This window comes from Corythoichthys intestinalis, chromosome 8 (genome assembly GCF_030265065.1).
Source record: "Corythoichthys intestinalis isolate RoL2023-P3 chromosome 8, ASM3026506v1, whole genome shotgun sequence".
NCBI lineage: Eukaryota > Metazoa > Chordata > Actinopteri > Syngnathiformes > Syngnathidae > Corythoichthys > Corythoichthys intestinalis.
In genome coordinates this window covers 16527983-16545558 of record NC_080402.1, presented here as the reverse complement: position 1 = coordinate 16545558, position 17576 = coordinate 16527983, and the positions used below count along the sequence as shown (strand labels likewise).

The 17576-nt window shown below is 38.9% G+C and overlaps 1 protein-coding gene across 1 annotated transcript; it reads left to right on the top strand.

Moving 5' to 3' along the window:
* The first annotated feature begins 85 nt into the window (after positions 1-85).
* r3hcc1l (R3H domain and coiled-coil containing 1-like) lies at positions 86-13032 on the top strand. Its single transcript, XM_057842928.1, has 7 exons — positions 86-222; positions 674-1130; positions 1337-1521; positions 2303-2373; positions 7556-7651; positions 7727-7867; positions 11785-13032. Exons 2-7 carry the CDS (start codon positions 693-695, stop codon positions 11835-11837), a joined length of 984 nt encoding a protein of 327 aa, XP_057698911.1. The 5' UTR covers positions 86-222; positions 674-692; the 3' UTR covers positions 11838-13032.
* Positions 13033-17576: the final 4544 nt, after the last annotated feature.

The window sequence follows — 17576 nt, the reverse complement described above, 5'->3', positions numbered from 1 at the left end:
GAAACGAATTGAATTTACTTTTTCACCTGTTAGACATCACGTTGGTGAGTAACTGTAATAGATATGTTTTAACAGAAAACATATTCAACAAATCACAGAATTGTCACTCTTCGAAGCATCTGTGAGTTTTGTAATGGCGTTTAAGAACTATATTTCCCACAAGCCTTTGCGTGGCTGGCTACGTCAGTCCTGCGACAAACCTGGATGCTAATCAAAACACGGGTATGTTTCTAACACTTTAAGCCTTCCTGAATGAATGAAATAACGAAAATATAGAATGATATATTTTGGTGACTTCACACTCACGTTATTTTCATCTACCTTGATAATGAATGGAAAGTTAGCTAGCTGAAGGTATTTGTAGCATAAACACAGTAATTGTGCTAGCCTCGTATGCACATAGCAAGTTGTATCTAAGCATTACAGCTTCACTATCATTGGTTTCACTAAAGCATTTAACTCTTTACTGCCATTGACGGTGGTAGAAGTTCTTTTTATTTGAACTGGGAAGGGTGGCAATGAATGATCATGTTTCATTGCCACTGACTGCGAGAGACATCTAATCGATTTAAACTGGTCAAATTGAATTGGACGTTTGCCAACGTCTGTGGCAGCAAACTATTTTTTAAAAATGATTGTGTAATTTTTATCCGTCCTTGTTGATTTGTTCTAGAAACACTGTGAAAACTGAAATGGAAACGGAACAACCAAAGAACGACACTTCTTCAAGCACACCAACTACATCTCAGTCCAAGAAACCAAGCCAGGCACTCTACGTACCAAAGAAACGACTCAACACATCGAAAGACAAACCTCAAATTGAGGGAGAAGTCAAACCGAGACCCAGGCCACGTTACACAGACAAGGCTCGAAAGAACGCTAAAAATAAGAAGGACAAGGCAGTAGCAAAAGATGAGCTGCCGCCTGTTGGAATAGATGGGGATGGGACAATTACTGGTAATTCTACTGTAGAGGTTGAGCGGCTACATCTTCCGGAGGTGGCGCCCAATGGACAGCTAGAATCGGCAGATGTTCCTGATGCATCCTGTCACGATGAAAAGGCATCAGAGGACAGTTGGGACACTTTATTTAATGATGACGGAGATTGTCTCAATAATCAGCTGGAAGAGGTACGTCTTTAACAAAATGAATGCAATCAAAAAATAATTTGTAGTAGGAGAAAAATGTTCACGATTAATTCTTGCTCTTACATGAGCTCAACTGCTGTGCTGTTGAATTATTTTTCAGTGACGCCTGCTTATGATGCCTGTTGTAGCCGAAGAGACAATATACACAGAACCTTTTAACAATCATTTGCTTTTTGTCTTTCCTTCAGCTCTCATTGAGTGAAGGTCGAAAGGAGTCAATCCAGGAGGCAAGATTTGATTATTATAACATGAACAAATTTGATGATGACGACATAGACCATAGTGAGGAAGACCTCTCACACGTCATTGAGATCTACGATATCCCTTCTGAGTTTAAGACGGAGGATCTTTTTAAGTTATTTCAGGGATACCAGTATGTACATTTCCCAGCATTTCCACTCTCATTAGATCAGTGGTTCTTAACCTTGCTAAATGTACCGAACCCCACAAGTTTCACATGTGGATTCACCGCGTTCTTCGGAATTACATCATAAGGCAATTTTTCTCAAATTCAAAACCAATATATCTAAGCGAGCAATCAAATTCCCTTTCAAATATTCTTCTCATTTTGACAGCGTATTTGGTAAACAGGTCAAAATTTGAGACCACGCTGCCCATTGGTGTGTTGTATTCCCTTATACCAAGCGTGAGTCAACCTTCCACTGAGCAAACCAGTTCCTCCTCCCATCAGATCGAGGACTAGCAGTTAAAAGAAATGGATAAAGCCTGTAAATTGGGAGCAAACCAGTCCAAAATCTGGTCTAAAAAGCCACTTTGCCTAGATTTAATTAGCGTACGAAAATAGGGCTCTGTGTTTCTTTACCTTCGCCGAACCCCTTAGATTTACTCAACGAACCCCTGGGGTTCGATTGAACCCAGGTTAAGAACCACTGCATTAAATATGTCTGCAATAAATCATCCTCTGTACCTTTCACATAGACATTAGTGAAACAATTCTGTTTGTATTCATAAGCTTGTGTAACGAGGAAAATGGGGAATTAGGTGTTTTACTTTCTGATTCACTAAACGTTGATCAACAGTGCTATGGATTAGGGATCCACTTCAAATATGTATATTTTTATACATGATTATCACATTTGTGATTTTTTTTCTTTACACTCTTTTTTTTTTTTTTTTTATAAATGTCTTTTCAGAAAGAGAGGTTTTGATATCAAGTGGATTGATGACACACATGCTTTAGGTCTCTTTGCAAGCCCAACTGCAGGTAAATATTACAGTAAGCTTCCGAAGAAGCTACTTATACGGGATATAAAATGTCTACGCACCTCTGTTCAGGTACCCGGTTTTTGTAATTCAAAAGCAAATCTCTATGTAAACCGAGAGAAATACTGTACTTGTAATACAATTTCCACCTTATATGTTACCTCTAATGTAATTTCCTTAATGGAAAAAATGCTGAGTGAATGGAATCAAATTTCCATATGAACATTATGTCTAGGGCTGCAGCTATCGATTATTTTAATAGTCAATTAATCAATTAAGTAGTTAGTTCGAATAATCGAGTAATCGGATAAGGAACATAAATAAAATACCTCAGCTGAGCCTCAAACGGTATTAAAAAATAAATAAATAAATGAGGATCTAAGTACAACAAAAGATGAATCGGCTAACTTACATTCCAAAAGTCCGCTAGCTTAAATGCTATAAAATGGTAATTTTTTTTTTACAGTGCTCTTACTTGGTGTTCAAACACATATTCCCACAAAAAATGGCTAAATATACCTAAAAACTAAATTACGAATGCATTAAAAAAAAAATTGCTCAAACAAAAACAGCCTATGTTGGTCTTGACAGGAAGCAGCTGGCTTCAGCCATGTGAAATGAGTTATGTCATATTCACTGTTGAGGGAGGTGTATCCACCCAAATCAATAAAACTAAATGACAACACTTTCAAAACAAACCATTGCAACGCCACTCTAATTACACAAATACTCGAAGCAGCAAAATTTGATTCGAAGCTTTTTTCTAATCGAATAACTCCAGTTAATCGATTAATCGTTGCAGCACTAATGAGCTCCCCCACCATTTGGGATTTTAAATGATATCCAAGTCATCTACACTAAACAGATTTATTGACAAGCTGATTTAGGCTAAAGAAAGTGAAATAAAGTTGCTAGTTCATCAAGATTATCCCAGGTTTGCCCCTGTTGTAAAGGAAAGGCAATGTGTGGATTTAATGACATTCAAATTATTCAGGTTTGCAAATTACAAATTTCTTCGACCTCTGATAATGGAAAAAATAATGTTTAAACACAAAAAATGTGTTTGCTTGACACAGCTATTTTGTGATGTCAGTTATGCCCTCGTACAAGCACACTAATAGACTCGAGTGCAGGTGCATGCGATAATGGGTATTAATGACATAATGAAAAACGGCAGGACAATTTGAGATAATCATATTTGATTTGCCATAATAGTAACGGCATTGACATAATGTCTGCCTCATGTCGGGGCCCCTTCCTGGAAATACTGGCTTTAATTGGCCATTTCTCCACTATTATGCATCAGAAAACGGAAATTAGGTGGGGTTTTTTTTGTTTTGTTTGTTTTGTTTTTTTCTAAAGATTTTTTACGCTGGGATGCACATGAGAAAAGTCTTGCCTTTCCCTTTAATGTTTCTCTTCGCGTTTCAGTGTTTCCCCTAGGATTTTTTGAAGCTGTGGTGGTGGGCTGCATCGGAGTCGGACAGCCTCACCATGTCGTGCCACAGCGAATTTTTTTCCCTTCATTTTTTCCCCCAAGAAGAACCATAACAAAGATATATTTGAAATATTTCATTAGCCAGGCTAATGTTGTACCTCTCAGCTACAGTACATGTATGTAAAATGCGTAGCTGATTACAGCTACGTTACCCGATGTACTAATGCGACTTTTTTTCTCGTGGCAATAGTACGACTTACATCTCGTAGTGACTCAGGGTTGGCAACCCAAACTGTTGAAAGAGCCATATTTGACCCCCAAAAAAACACAAAAAAAACTGATACAGTATGTCTGGAGCCACAAAAAATTAAAAGCCTTGTACAAGCCTTATAATTATCGATACTAGCTATATTAGCCTACTATAGAAATGACTAAGTTGGCTAGAAATACGTAATTAGCCTTCATGATTAAATGTTTATTTTCCCTGCAGTGGATCCTATAGAGAATGACGCACCACGTGACTACTCTGTTGTACTATGCCACCACAAGTTTAACTTCATTACAATATTAATGAATTGAAAGAATGTTTGTGTCATGTTTGTCCTCCTAGAAATCCTATTAAAACAAAAAAATATATTTCCCTCCCCCATCTTTTTCCATTTAAAAAAAAAAAAAAAGCTCCGAAGCATCGCTAAAGAGCCGCATGCGGCCCGAGAGCCGCGGGTTGCAGACCACCGTCGTAGTCCTCCTTTTTCCTTTTATTTGACCCTCATAAGCAGGCCCGGAGTGACTAATCGGGAGCTTCTGGACGATTCCAGAAGGGCCGGCCGGCCAGAAGGGCCGGTCCGGGTTTTATTAAAAAAAAAAAAAATTTACACTGTTATAATTTTTTGTTTGGTATTTATTTATGACAGTGTCACTGAGTATAACTTACATTCTGTTACCGCTGTCCCTGTGGGCCGTCTTAAAAAAAAAAAACAGTATTATTTTTTTCCAGACTCATCCTCACGTGTGCAGACGAAAAATACAGCATGCAGCTCCGCCCCCTAATTGTAGTCTGTATTGAGCCAAATTAGCTGCTATCTCGGTGCTCGGATGGATAAAAAGAGCAAGGGTGGCGCTGAAAAATAAGAATTAAAAAGAGAAAAGCACTCGTGAAAGAATCGGCAAAATGCGCGAAAATAGCTAATTTTTTTCATGCAACGACCTTGCTGCCTCAAACTACAGAGGATTACAACGAAAGTGGTAAGGCCAGATGGCGAATAAAATGCAACTTGCACCGTGTGATACGACAATATGTAATTGTGGAAACTTTGGCTTCTTGTAGCACCTCACAAGGGATATGTAGCAGCAAGCATTAGCCATAATGAACACACCACAGGTGCAGAGCTGGAAGGTAGGATTGCCATGTCGTTCAGCGAGTGAACATTAGAATTAATATAATCAATTACGTGGCGTTTTTAAAGTGGAAATGGAAAATGGATAATAGTATCATTAGAAGTTGTTACAATGTGCAATACGTATTCTTTATTTTTCATATTGTTATGTTGCTATGTTTGTTTTATCTGTAAGCACTCATTTTGTTAATAGTTGATGTTGCAGAAAAGGTCTTATTTATTCATTTATTTTAGGGCGGTAATTAATTTTTTTAATGAATCACGTTAAAATATTTGACGCAATTAACGCACATGCCCTGCTCAGACAGATTTAAATGACAGTACAATGACATGCCCACTTATTGTGTTTTATGGAGTTTTGCCGCCCTCCGCTGGCGCTTGGGTGCGACTGATTTTATAGGCTTCAGCACCCATGAGCATTGTGTAAGTAATTATTGACATCAACAATGGCGGGCTAATAGTTTATTTTTTGATTGAAAATTTTACAAATTTTATTAAAACGAAAACATTCAAAGGGGTTTTAATATAAAATTTCTATAAGCGGTACTAACATTTATCTTTGAAGAACTACAAGTCTTTCTATCCATGGAGCGCTTTAACAGAATGTTAATAATGTTAATGCCATCTTGTTGATTTATTGTTGTAATAAACAAATACAGTCCTTATGTACCGTATGTTGGATGTATGTATCCATCTTGTGTCTTATCTTTCCATTCCAACAATAATTTACAGAAAAATATGGCATATTTTATAGATGATTTGAATTGCGACTAATTACGATTAATTTTTAAGCTGTAATTAACTCGATCAAAAATTTTAATCGTTTGACAGCCCTAATTTATTTTTCAAATGTATCATTTAATATAGTTTTTTTTTTAATCCATTTTTAAATTTGTTCAAAATATGTTGTGTTGCACTTGTTAAAATAAAGCCACCTTGTTAAACAACCATTACCTGCACTGAATTGGAATACACAGAATTACAGTACACGGCTTTAGAGAACACTGAACACGTGTATGCATAATGACATAATTTTAAATGAGTGGGCCGGTCTGAGGCATGAAATTCCAGGGCCGAAAATGAGTCCCACTCCGGCCCTGCTCATAAGTACTACATTACCACAACAATAACAGTCCTTCTGTCAACTGACCCATTTAGAGCACTGGGGGAATTCTAATAGCCGTGTAAAGAGTTTTACTTGATTCGGTGAGAAGGTGAATAGTTTTTTCCCCGTTGTTCGTAAACTAAATTTCCACACAAAGGCACGTCGAGGTACCATTAACTTAGCAAGGAGAGGTATGAGAGTCATTTTTCGAGTGTCCCAGAGCTCGCGAAATTTGGGTGGGGGGGCGCATTTATCAAAGTTTCGTCAGCCGTAATTGTCTGAAGTTGGCGCGCCGGTGTTGTGCCGAAAAATAGCCACTCCACGTGAAATGTCCCCCCTGACGGGAGCGCCCACACGTCACTCGTACAAACAGCCTTTTCTTACCAATCGATGGACACAGAAACGACGTTCTTGTACCGTGAATATGTATCATTTTACTCTGCTTGAACTGATAAATCGTTTACTGTGACCAACGCTCTGAAAATAGAGCAAGGCTTTATTTTGGGCCCCGCCTCTCCGCAGTCTCTCAGCGCAAGTTAGTCAAAGTTTGCTTTAGACGGCCGTCCACCGCTCACTTTCGCCGAAAAGTCCGATCCAAATTATTGTAATGCCCCGGATATGGGCAAGAAGGAGAGAAGTCTGTATTTGCTTACCCACTTTATTGTGGTAACAATAATAAAGAAAAACAATAACAAAATAACAGCGGGCTGCTACAACATGCGACCGCTATCTCTCGCTATCTCGCTCGTTCTCCCATTCTTCCTACTCGTTCCCCTTGCGTCTCTTAAGGGGGGGCCTGCATAGTTACGAACATTAGGCTACAATACACAATGAATAGGTGTCCGCTGAACTCCTCCCACTCGGCTGCCGCTAGTTTGAAGCGGCCTTAAAATTTTTTTTTTATTTAAATAAATAAATAAAATACATCTCATTTGCCAGGCGTGGCGGCTTTCATTTTAGTGTGGCGGTGCGCCACAATCTGTTGAATATAGGGGAATCCCTGCTTTGTTACTTTATATTCTCTTTAAATAATTCAAAAAAAGCATCTCATAAAGTAGTGTATTTTATGCTCCAGGTATTTATCTATGAAATATGTACTGGTACCTCCATCAAAGTTCTAGGTTGCTTTGGTACATGATCAGATCTTTGTCCACTCAGGTCATCGTGGCAACCAGACATATAAATTGGCTGTTTTATTATGTCATTTTAATGTTGTTACATTTGTTTTCTTTTTTAACCCTAGCCCGCGAGGCATTAAGATCCAAGCATCCACTTATGAAGCTGCGCCCACTCTCCAAATCCACTTCAGCGACTAAGGCCACAGCTCGTACTTTTTCTGGTAGATTAACGACACTCATTAATTAGTGTTTATTTTCTTATGTCATGGAGGGCACATTTCGTTTTTCCACTTCAGAGTCGCCCTTGCCTGCTAAAGAGAGACCTCAAACCAGTGCAGCTCTGGCTCGCAGGCTCGTGATTGGCGCCCTCGGTGTGAAGAACAATGTCACCAAGGAACAGCGGGAGGCAGAGAAGCGGAAGCTGCAGGAAGCTAGAGGTAGAGAAAAAACAGTGGATCGTCTGTGTTTGGCATGAAAACATATATATATATCTTTGACTTGCGTCAATCACGGGCAATGTGCCACCATATAAGTTGGCGTTCTCTCTTTAACACCGCCCCATGCAGTGTAGCTTTCTGTAGCATTTTAGTCACAAAAAGGCGGGTACGTAGTGCTTCATGTGCATCCTTTTGGAGTGTTGCTCTTTCAGATGTGTTTCTACTAAAATAGGTAAACATGCATTTTACCTGTTGGTGTTAAGTGGATCCGCAATCCTTGAAAGTTGGAGATAAGAGATGGCTTCTCTTCCACATGGTTTTTAAATAGGGTTTTCCCGATCACATACTTTTGCACCCTAGTCCAAGTCACCTGATTTTGAGAATCTTAAAATACCGAGTACCGATCCGATAGCACGGCAATGTGTTAAAGAGGGGGAAAAACCCATCCAAATGTAAAATATTTCCATATTTCAGACATTATTGCATTGGATGATACTACAGTGTATCACAGAAGTGAGTACACCCCTTGCATTTCTGCAGATATTTAAATATATCTTTTCATGGGACAACACTGACAAAATGACACTTTGACACAATGAAAAGTAGTCTGTGTGCAGCTAATATAATAGAGTTGCTTTATTTTCCCCTCAAAATAACTCAAAATATAGCCATTAATATCTAAACCCCTGGCAACAAAAGTGAGTACACCCATTAGTGAAAGTTGTCAATATTAACATACATGTCAACTGTCAATATTTTGTGTGGCCACCACTATTATCCAGAACTGCCGTTACTCTCCTGGGCATGGAGTTGACCAGAGCTTCACAGGTTCCCACTGGAATGCTCTTCCACCCCTCCATGACGACATTGCGGAGCTGCCGGATATTTGAGACTTTGCGCACCTCCACCTTCCGCTTGAGGATCCCCCAAAAATGTTCTATTGGGTTCAAGTCTGGAGACATGCTTGGCAAAGTCCATCACCTTTACCCTCAGCCTCTTCAGTAAAGCAATTGTCATCTTGGGGGTTTGTTTGGGGTCATTGTCATGCTGGAACACTGCCCTGCGACCCAGTTTCTGGAGGGAGGGGATCATGCTCTGCTGCAGTATTTCACAGTACATGTTGGAGTTCATGTTTTCCTCAATGGAATGTAACTCTCCAACACCTACAGCACTCATGCAGCCCCAGACCATGACATTCCCACCACCATGCTTGACTGTAGGCATGACACACTTATCTTTATACTCCTCAATTGGTCGCCGCCACACATGCTGGAGACCATCGGAACCAAGCAAACTAATCTTCGTCTCATCAGACCATAGGAAATGGTTCCAGTAATCTATGTGCTTTGTTGACATGTCTTCAGCAAACTATTTGCGGGCTTTCTGGTGTACCTACTCTTTAGAAGAGGCTTCCTCCTGGGGTGACAGCCATGCACACCAATTTGATGTAGAGTGCGGCGTATGGTCGTAGCACTAACAAGCTGATTATTAATAATATTAATGGCTATATTTTGAGTTATTTTAAGGGGAAAATAAATTAACTTTATTATATAAGCTCCACACAGACTACTTTTCATTGTGTCAAAGTGTCATTTTGTCAGTGTTGTCCCATGAAAAGATATACTTAAATATCTGCAGAAATGCGCTACTTACTTTTGTGATACACTGTATCTTATCGTTAGCTTCCCGCGACCGCTACCAGAGCATTCTCTTACCGGCAGTGTTTACTTACGCTTTTTTATAGTTTATGTTGCGCTGTTGCATAGTACAAAAAATACAGTATGTACATATACTGTATATCGGTTTCTGTTGATAAAATCCTTGTACATCCCGATTGCTTTGTAGGCCTTCAAAATTAAAAATGAAAATAAATTAATACATTTTAAAATCCAATCTTTTTCCATCCGATTCCAATCCTCTGAAAATGACATAATCAGGCCTGGTTTCTGATCATGTGATCTGATTGGGGACATTTTTTTAAACATGCATCAACTGATTCAAATAACACTTCAAAATGTATTCTTGAACGTGTCACTCACTTGCACTTTGCTCCCAAAAAAGTGCCAAGCGGGCTTGCTTCAAGCTGGTCATTTCACTGGAAAATGACCCATGTGTCTATAACAGTCATGGGAGCAAGACAAATAAATTATAAATTAGAATTGGAATAATAATACAGTATATTAATAGTAATAATCATACCTGTAATAATGTAACAAACCGGGTTCTAATGTGGCGAATGTATTTGCGTGCGTGGTGTACCCGAACGCATCACGTGGCTGACTTGACAGAGTTAGCCTTTTTACTTTCATTTTCTTTACTTGCTGCGGAGGACACGAGGCGCGTTGTGTTGCACAAGTTGATGGAATAAATGATTAGAAACCTGACGAAGCTGTCGATTTCTTTGGCGATGTTACCACAATAATAATTGCCGCTTTAAATTTCAAAGACTAGCCAACGGTTGAGGACCGCTGAGATAGACAGTCTATGACTGTATTGTTGAGCCACGGATGTGTACCCCACGCTCATATTATTCTACCATATCCATCTTCATGTCAATGGTAAGCATCACCTTTTTCCTTTTTAAAACCACCTGCACTAACATTGTTGGAACCCATGTTGATTTCTCTCACAAGAAAATATGTCGTGCGTCCGTCTTACAGGAAAACAAAGACACTGCGGTGATGTCATAGATCATCGTATTGAGAGCATGTCGTCGGATGTAGAAACAAATTAGGGCTGCAGCTATCGAATATTTTAGTAGTCGAATAATCGATGGACTAGTTAGTTCGAATAATCGAGTAATCGAATAAGGAACATGAAAAATTAAAATACCTGAGCTGAGCCTCAAACGGCATAATTTTTTTTTTTAATGAGGATCTATGTACAACAAAAGTACAATTGGTGAACTTACATAGAAAAGGTCCGCTAGCTTAAATGCTATAAAATGCTAAGAATTTTTTTTTACAATGCTCATAAAATTGGTTCAGACATATGTCCCACAAAAAACGGTTAAACATACCTATACACTAAATTATGAATGCATTAAAAAACATTAGCTCAAACAGAAACTTAGCTCACGGCGGTCTTAACCGGAAGCCGTCGGATACAGAGGCAAAAAGAGTCAGACCAGAGGGCAGTGTATCTGCCCTAATTAATAAAAGTAAATGCAAACACTTTCAAAATAAACCATTACAACGCTACTTTAATTAAACTAATACTCGAAGCAACAAAATTTAATTTGAATATTTTTTTTTCCAAATCGAATACTTCAGTTAATCGATTAATCGTTGCCGCACTAAAATAGTCAAATTTTACATCGGATGTCAAAGAGATCGTATGTTGAAGTGATCGTATGTTGACGTACCACTGTATTATGATTATTTTTACTTTTGGTCCTCAATGAATATAGCCCTGTTAGACCAACTAAACATTTGCGTTATGCATCAGTATGCTTTTACCACAAGTGGGCACTCTTCTCCCACTGAGCAACTCATGTGCAAAGTGGCTTAGAAACTTGGGACCAAATGAAGTTGCTCTCTGTCCACTGTTGTGTGGCTCAAAGAAAGTCTATAATCAGCACAGCAGCCTTTCCCTTCACAGAGGCAGCATAAGTATATAGGCACAATAAACCACAAGTGGCTGTCCACTGAACTACCAGCCAGGAAGGCAAAAAAGCTCCTTTGTTCTTAGTATGGATGTCCCGCGGTGTTCTTCAGGAGCCAGCGCATCATGTCCTGAACATTTTGTCCCCAGTTTTGCTGCCACGTGTCATAATGTCCGCAATCATATTTGGGGTCTCAATCAAATCTCTGCACGGCAGCCACGGCCACACAGATTTGCCTTCCCAGATCATGCCAGTGTGAAATGTATTTCACTATTAGGTATGTCTAATTCTCTCTTTATGATTTATCTTCCAGAACAAAAGCGTCTGGCAGCCAAACAGAGGGAAGATGCTTGGGAGGGAAGGTGATTGGAGAGAAAACTCATCCGCTTTGATTCCCTTGACTACTTTCAGACCACGCCTGAAGACATGTAGTCCCATCATTATCCAAGTGTGCAGCGTTACATCACTTAAGTCATGTTTTTTTTAATGAAGGGCCAGATTACCTCAACTTGTTTGGTAATCGAACATTATAAAGAAAAAAACTCATGAATTCATGGAAAGTTATAAGTAGAAATGCGTCTGAAGCATTTATTTAAGATAATTATTCCTATCGTGGTTTTTCTGTAAAGATGGAATGTTTTATGTCACATTTTGACAATTAAGACACAGGGAAATGACATTTTAATCCTCTTATGTAAAGCCAGAGATATACTTTTATGAAGTAGATTTCAGTAAATGTATTTTCATATTTCGTGTGCATATGACCCTTAAATTCAGGATAGATGCTGGTGTCATTGTCCAGTACTGTACTATGTCTTTTCTGCCCTATGGTTTAAATCATATATAGAGTATTCTTAGATCATAATGAGGGAGCAATGGTAGTAATGTCTTGTACATAATCTCCTGTTTGAGGAACCTCCCATTGACTCTTGAGAGTCATTTGAGGTGAACGTTTTATGCCACATGTTTATGTGTATCTGACAGACTTGTGTAAATATATTAAGGGGAGTGAAACTGGAACGTGCTTCTTATTTCATGAAATGTGTGTCCCTGATTTAGCAGGCACAGAGCAGGGTGGAGTCTGGAGAGGTGTTTGTTTATGGAAAGTTAAGTATGTGGAGTTCATGTTGTTTTACTTGCGAAAGGAAATCAAAAAATTGCATTACAGTTATTTGGGAGCGAAGTCGCTCTGATCCAGGGTAGAGTTGCAAGCAGCTGCCTTGATTGAGCCAAAGCCCAACTCGCCGCATGCCATGTGGCACTCACTGGTTATCCATTAATTCATCGACCAGTAATTAAGCTTCATTCTGTGATATAAGAATCAAATGCAAATGTGTTTTTGGCTTCAAAATTAAGGCCTAAACTAGGGCTGTCAAAATTATCGCGTTAACGGGCGTTAACTTTTTTAATTAATCACGTTAAAATATTTGACGCATTTAACGCACATGCCCCGCTCAAACAGATTAAAATGACAGCAAAGTGTCATTTCCACTTGTTACTTGTGTTATTTGGTGTTGTGGCGCTTGGGTGCGACTGATTTTAATGGGTTTCAGCACCATAATTATTATTGACATCAACAATGGCGAGCTACTAGTTTATTTTTTTAATGAAAATTTTACAAATTTTATTAAAATGAAAAATCAAGAGGGGTTTTAATATAAAATTTGTATAACTTGTACTAACATTTATCTTTTAAGAACTACAAGTCTTTCTATCCATGGTTCACTTTAACAGAATGTTAATCAGGTTAATGCCATCGTGTTGATTTATTGTTATAATAAACAAATACAGTACTTATGTACAGTATGTTGAATATATACATCCGTCTTGTGTCTTATCTTTCCATTCCAACAATAATTCACAGAAAAATAAGGCATATTTTATAGATGGTTTGAATTGCGATTCATTACGATTAATTTTTAAACTGTGATTAACTCGATTAAAAATTTAAATCGTTTGACAGCCCTAGTTTAAACATTCTTGGACTAGTGTTGGAACAAATGTGAGCAAGGCCTGGCAGGTATGATGACAATATAAATGACAATCACAGCCCCTTTTAAGACTTAAGACTCCAGTGGGTGTGTGTGTGTGGGTGAGGGCGGGGGGAGGTTGCAAGTGTTTGACGCTCGTCCCCCCCACCACGCCCACAAACTGGTCCCCTTAGAGGCCCGGACCGGTGTGTGGTCGCACCCTAGAACCCCCCAATAGCTTTCTGTGTGGGAAATTACATTGATGAGGTCAATTCAACTTTCGGGCTTAAAAACTAAAAGTGTGGAGTGGCTACATTTATATGTGAGTGAATGTTACACTGTGGCTATGATTGATGTTCTTTATCATCAATTCAACTCTTGCACATTCACTTCTTGCCTTCTCAGCACTCTGATGTTCCCAAAGTGAACAACAAAAACATTTTATATAAGCTAAGGAAGATTGATGAGACAGCATAATAGCTATACATATAAAAAACCTTGGAACATGGCACTGCTCTTTATTTTCAGAAGATCTGTTTTGAAAGTAAGAGACTTAATGGAGTAAAAAAAAATACTGGAGAGGGCTTTTGTGTGCATCTTTTTAATGTGTTAGCTTGCTCAGAGATGTACAGGAGTTTAGCAAAATAATGGAAACCCCTTAAGAAATCAACGAAAACTAATTTAATATGATGTAGGTCTGCTTTTTGCGACAATTACAGCCTCAATTCTCTGAGGTATTGATTCATACAACTTGTGAATTGTTTCCAAAGGAACTTTAAGCCATGCTTTAGTTAGAATACACTTAGCTCTCTTGGAGACGATGGGGGTGGAAATCGACGTCTAAATTGAATCTCTAAGACTGACCATAAATACTCGAATATGTTGAGGTCGGGGGATTGTGCCAGCCATACGAGATGCTCAACCTCATTAAAATGTCCCTCATGTCATTCTTTATTAATTATGTTCAATGATTATGATGCCTAAATGTGAGGTGTTTCCATTATATTGTCCAAACCCTGTATATCATTCATTGGAATTGAAGCACTTGTGGAAGACATTCTAGTCTTAATCATAAAATGTACAGCGCAGGCCAAAAGTATTGGCACCCCTGCAATTCTGTTAGATAATGCTCACTTTCTCCCAGAAAATGATTGCAATTACAAATGCTTTCGTAGTAATATCTTCATTTATTTGCTTGCAATGAAAAAACAAAAAAGACAACGGGGAAAAAATTAAATCATTATCATTTTACACAAAACTCAGACAAAAGTATTGGCACCCTTTGAAAAATCATGTGATACTTCTCTAATTTGTGTAATTAACAGTACCTGTTACTTACCTGTGGCTTATAACAGGTGATTGCAAAAACAAAATCACACTTGCAGCCAGTTAAAATGGTTTAAACTTGACTCAACCTTTGTCCTGTGTCCTTGTGTGTACCACATTGAGCAAGGAGAAAAGAAGACCAAAGAACTGTGTGGAGCAAAATTGTGAGGCAGCATTGGCAATCTCAAGGTTACAAGTCCATCTCCGAAGACCTGAATGTTCCTGTGTCTACTGTGCGCAGTGTCATCAATAAGTGTAAAGCCCATGGCACTATGGCTAACGTCCCTAGATGTGGACGGAAAAGGAAAAAATTGACGAGAGATTTCAACGAAAGAGTGGATAAAGAACCTTGTTTAAGATCCAAACAACTTCAAGCTGTCCTGCAGTCCGAGGGTACAACAGTGTCAACCCATACTATCTGTCAGCGTCTGAATGAAAAGGGACTCTATGGTAGGATACAGAGAAGACCCCGCCCACTTCTGACCCAAAGACATTAAAAAGGCAGCCTGCAGTTTGGCAAAACCTACCTGAGGAAACCAAAAAAAGGTTTTTGAGGAATGTTTTCTGGTCAGATGAGACAAAATTACAGCTTTTTGGGAAAAGGCATCAACATAGAGTTTACCGGGGAAAAAACGAGGCCTTCAAAGAAAAGAACACTGTCCCCACAGTCAAACATGGCAGAGGTTCCCTGATGTTTTGGGGTTGCTTTGCTACCTTTGGCACTGGACTGCTTGACCATGTGCATGACATGATGAAGTCTGAAGGCTACCAACAAATTTTGCAGCAAAATGTAGGGCCCAGTGTGAGAAAGCTAGGTCCTCCCTCAGAGGTCATTGGTCTTCCAGCAGGACAATGACCCAAAACACACTTCAAAAAGCACTAGAAAATGGTTTGATAGAAAGCACTGGAGACTTCTAAACTGGTCAGCAATGAGTCCAAACCTGAATCCCATAGAACACCTGCGGAGAGATCTGAACATGGCAGTTTGGAGAAGGCACCATTCAAATCTCAGAGACCTGGAGCAGTTGGCCAAAAGAGAATGGTCTAAAATTCCAGCGGAGCATTGTAAGAAACTCATTGATGGATACCAGAAGTGGTTGTTCGCAGTTATTTTGTGTAAAGCTTGTGCTACCAAGTATTAGGCTGAGGGTAAAATGATAATTAATTAATTTCTTTTTTCATTCTCTTTTGTCATTTTTCATTGCAAGGAAAATAAATGAAGATATTACTACCAAAGCATTTGTAATTGCAATCATGTTCATTTTGAGCATTATCTGACAGAATTGCAAGGGTGCCAATACTTTTGGCCAGCACTGTATGAAGCTCTCCACCCCTTTGAGGTGGTTAGTTCTATTCTTAAAATGTTGCAACAAAGTCACTGTAAGCATTAAGTATACATGCTCTCTAGAATTCAAGCAAATATAGACCAAATTTGATAAATTGGCCAGAAAAGAGGGACCTCCCTTTATGTTGCTCCTGCAGCTGAATCATCCCCATGTGCCATCCAAACTGAGTCACGATCTGGTTATTTGCAAACACCACAGAGTAAGTCAACTTGGGTTATTCACACGCCGTCAGACAGCATCACTCAAAAGATGTGGGATGGTCCACAGACATTTATAATATAGAACAAATAAACGGCCACAGGCCAAATAAGCACATTTCTTTCCATTACGTTTGCGAAGTTTAAACTGATAGTATTGCTAACTTCCACTCCATTTCAGTGACCGATGCCTTATTAAACCCTTATTTGAGTCACACTAAGCCAGTACTTCTCAAATACTGGCAGGTGGCGCATGTGACCTCGGGGAACATGCTTTTTTTTTGCCGTACTAGAATAAAGTATACTTGCACATCATTTAGTGGATGGCAGTGGCGCGCTCATTTTCAGAGTGCGCGCAGTATTTTTGAACCAAGCAAGAGGACACAGAAAAGACATATGAAGAGCTGTGCGCCATTTTCGAGAGCATTTTCCTGGCCGGACTCAAGCAGCGACCCACTGTCTTTTCTGGTATCCACGTGTCCGCCCGAGAAGTGCTGTTTTCAGCTTGGGATCGTCATGACGACTGCTCTCACCTCCGGTTCTCCCCCAGCCGACGAAAATGCGCTGTTTTCGGGCCGTTTGGCTTTTGACTTTGACTTTAAATACAGTGAGAGACAAGGAAAGACCACTCTGTTTACTGTGTTTAAAAATGATTGTAGCGCACTGTGGGAAGCCAAATCAATTAAGACGTCACTTAAATACATTAGACCCCAATCTCATTGATAAGCCGCTTGATTGTTGTTGAAAACGTGCCGAATATTGCCAACAATCGTCCTGCTTTGTCAGTGTTATTTCAGTAAACCAGTGAGCACTGTTAGCATGCTCAGTGCAAAATAACCCCACACCATTGCAAACATTGCAAAGGAGGTGATACTGCAAGCAGCAAAAATAAAAACTGTCCCTCTGTCCAATGACACTGTCGTTTTTCTTCTATTAAGTTTTGTTTTTTCGGTCAAATTTTTTGGCATATTGTCCTCATGAGTTAATGTTTCTTATCAATTTGAATTTGTTATTATTCATTAATTTTATTACATTTTACTTTTCAGTATCAAATTGTCAAAAATGTACCTTGAGTGTATTTTTACAGTTTGGATGTGACTTTTATTTTATTGTTATTATTTTTTTTAATTCTAGCAAATTGATGCGCTTTGAATCTTTTCCGTTACAAACAAAACAATATTAATAAAGTTATACTTTATTATAAGTTGATCTATGTTACTTTTTTTTCTTTAATAGAAAAAAAGGACACAATGTTAGGCAGAGGTG

Coding starts and splice junctions, on each gene's coding strand:
- r3hcc1l (XM_057842928.1), top strand. CDS start 693: ATGGAAACGGAACAACCAAAGAACGACACTTCTTCAAGCACACCAACT. Junction 2,374..7,555: donor CTTTGCAAGCCCAACTGCAG/GTAAATATTACA, acceptor TTTTAACCCTAG/CCCGCGAGGCATTAAGATCC. Junction 7,652..7,726: donor CACAGCTCGTACTTTTTCTG/GTAGATTAACGA, acceptor TTTCCACTTCAG/AGTCGCCCTTGCCTGCTAAA.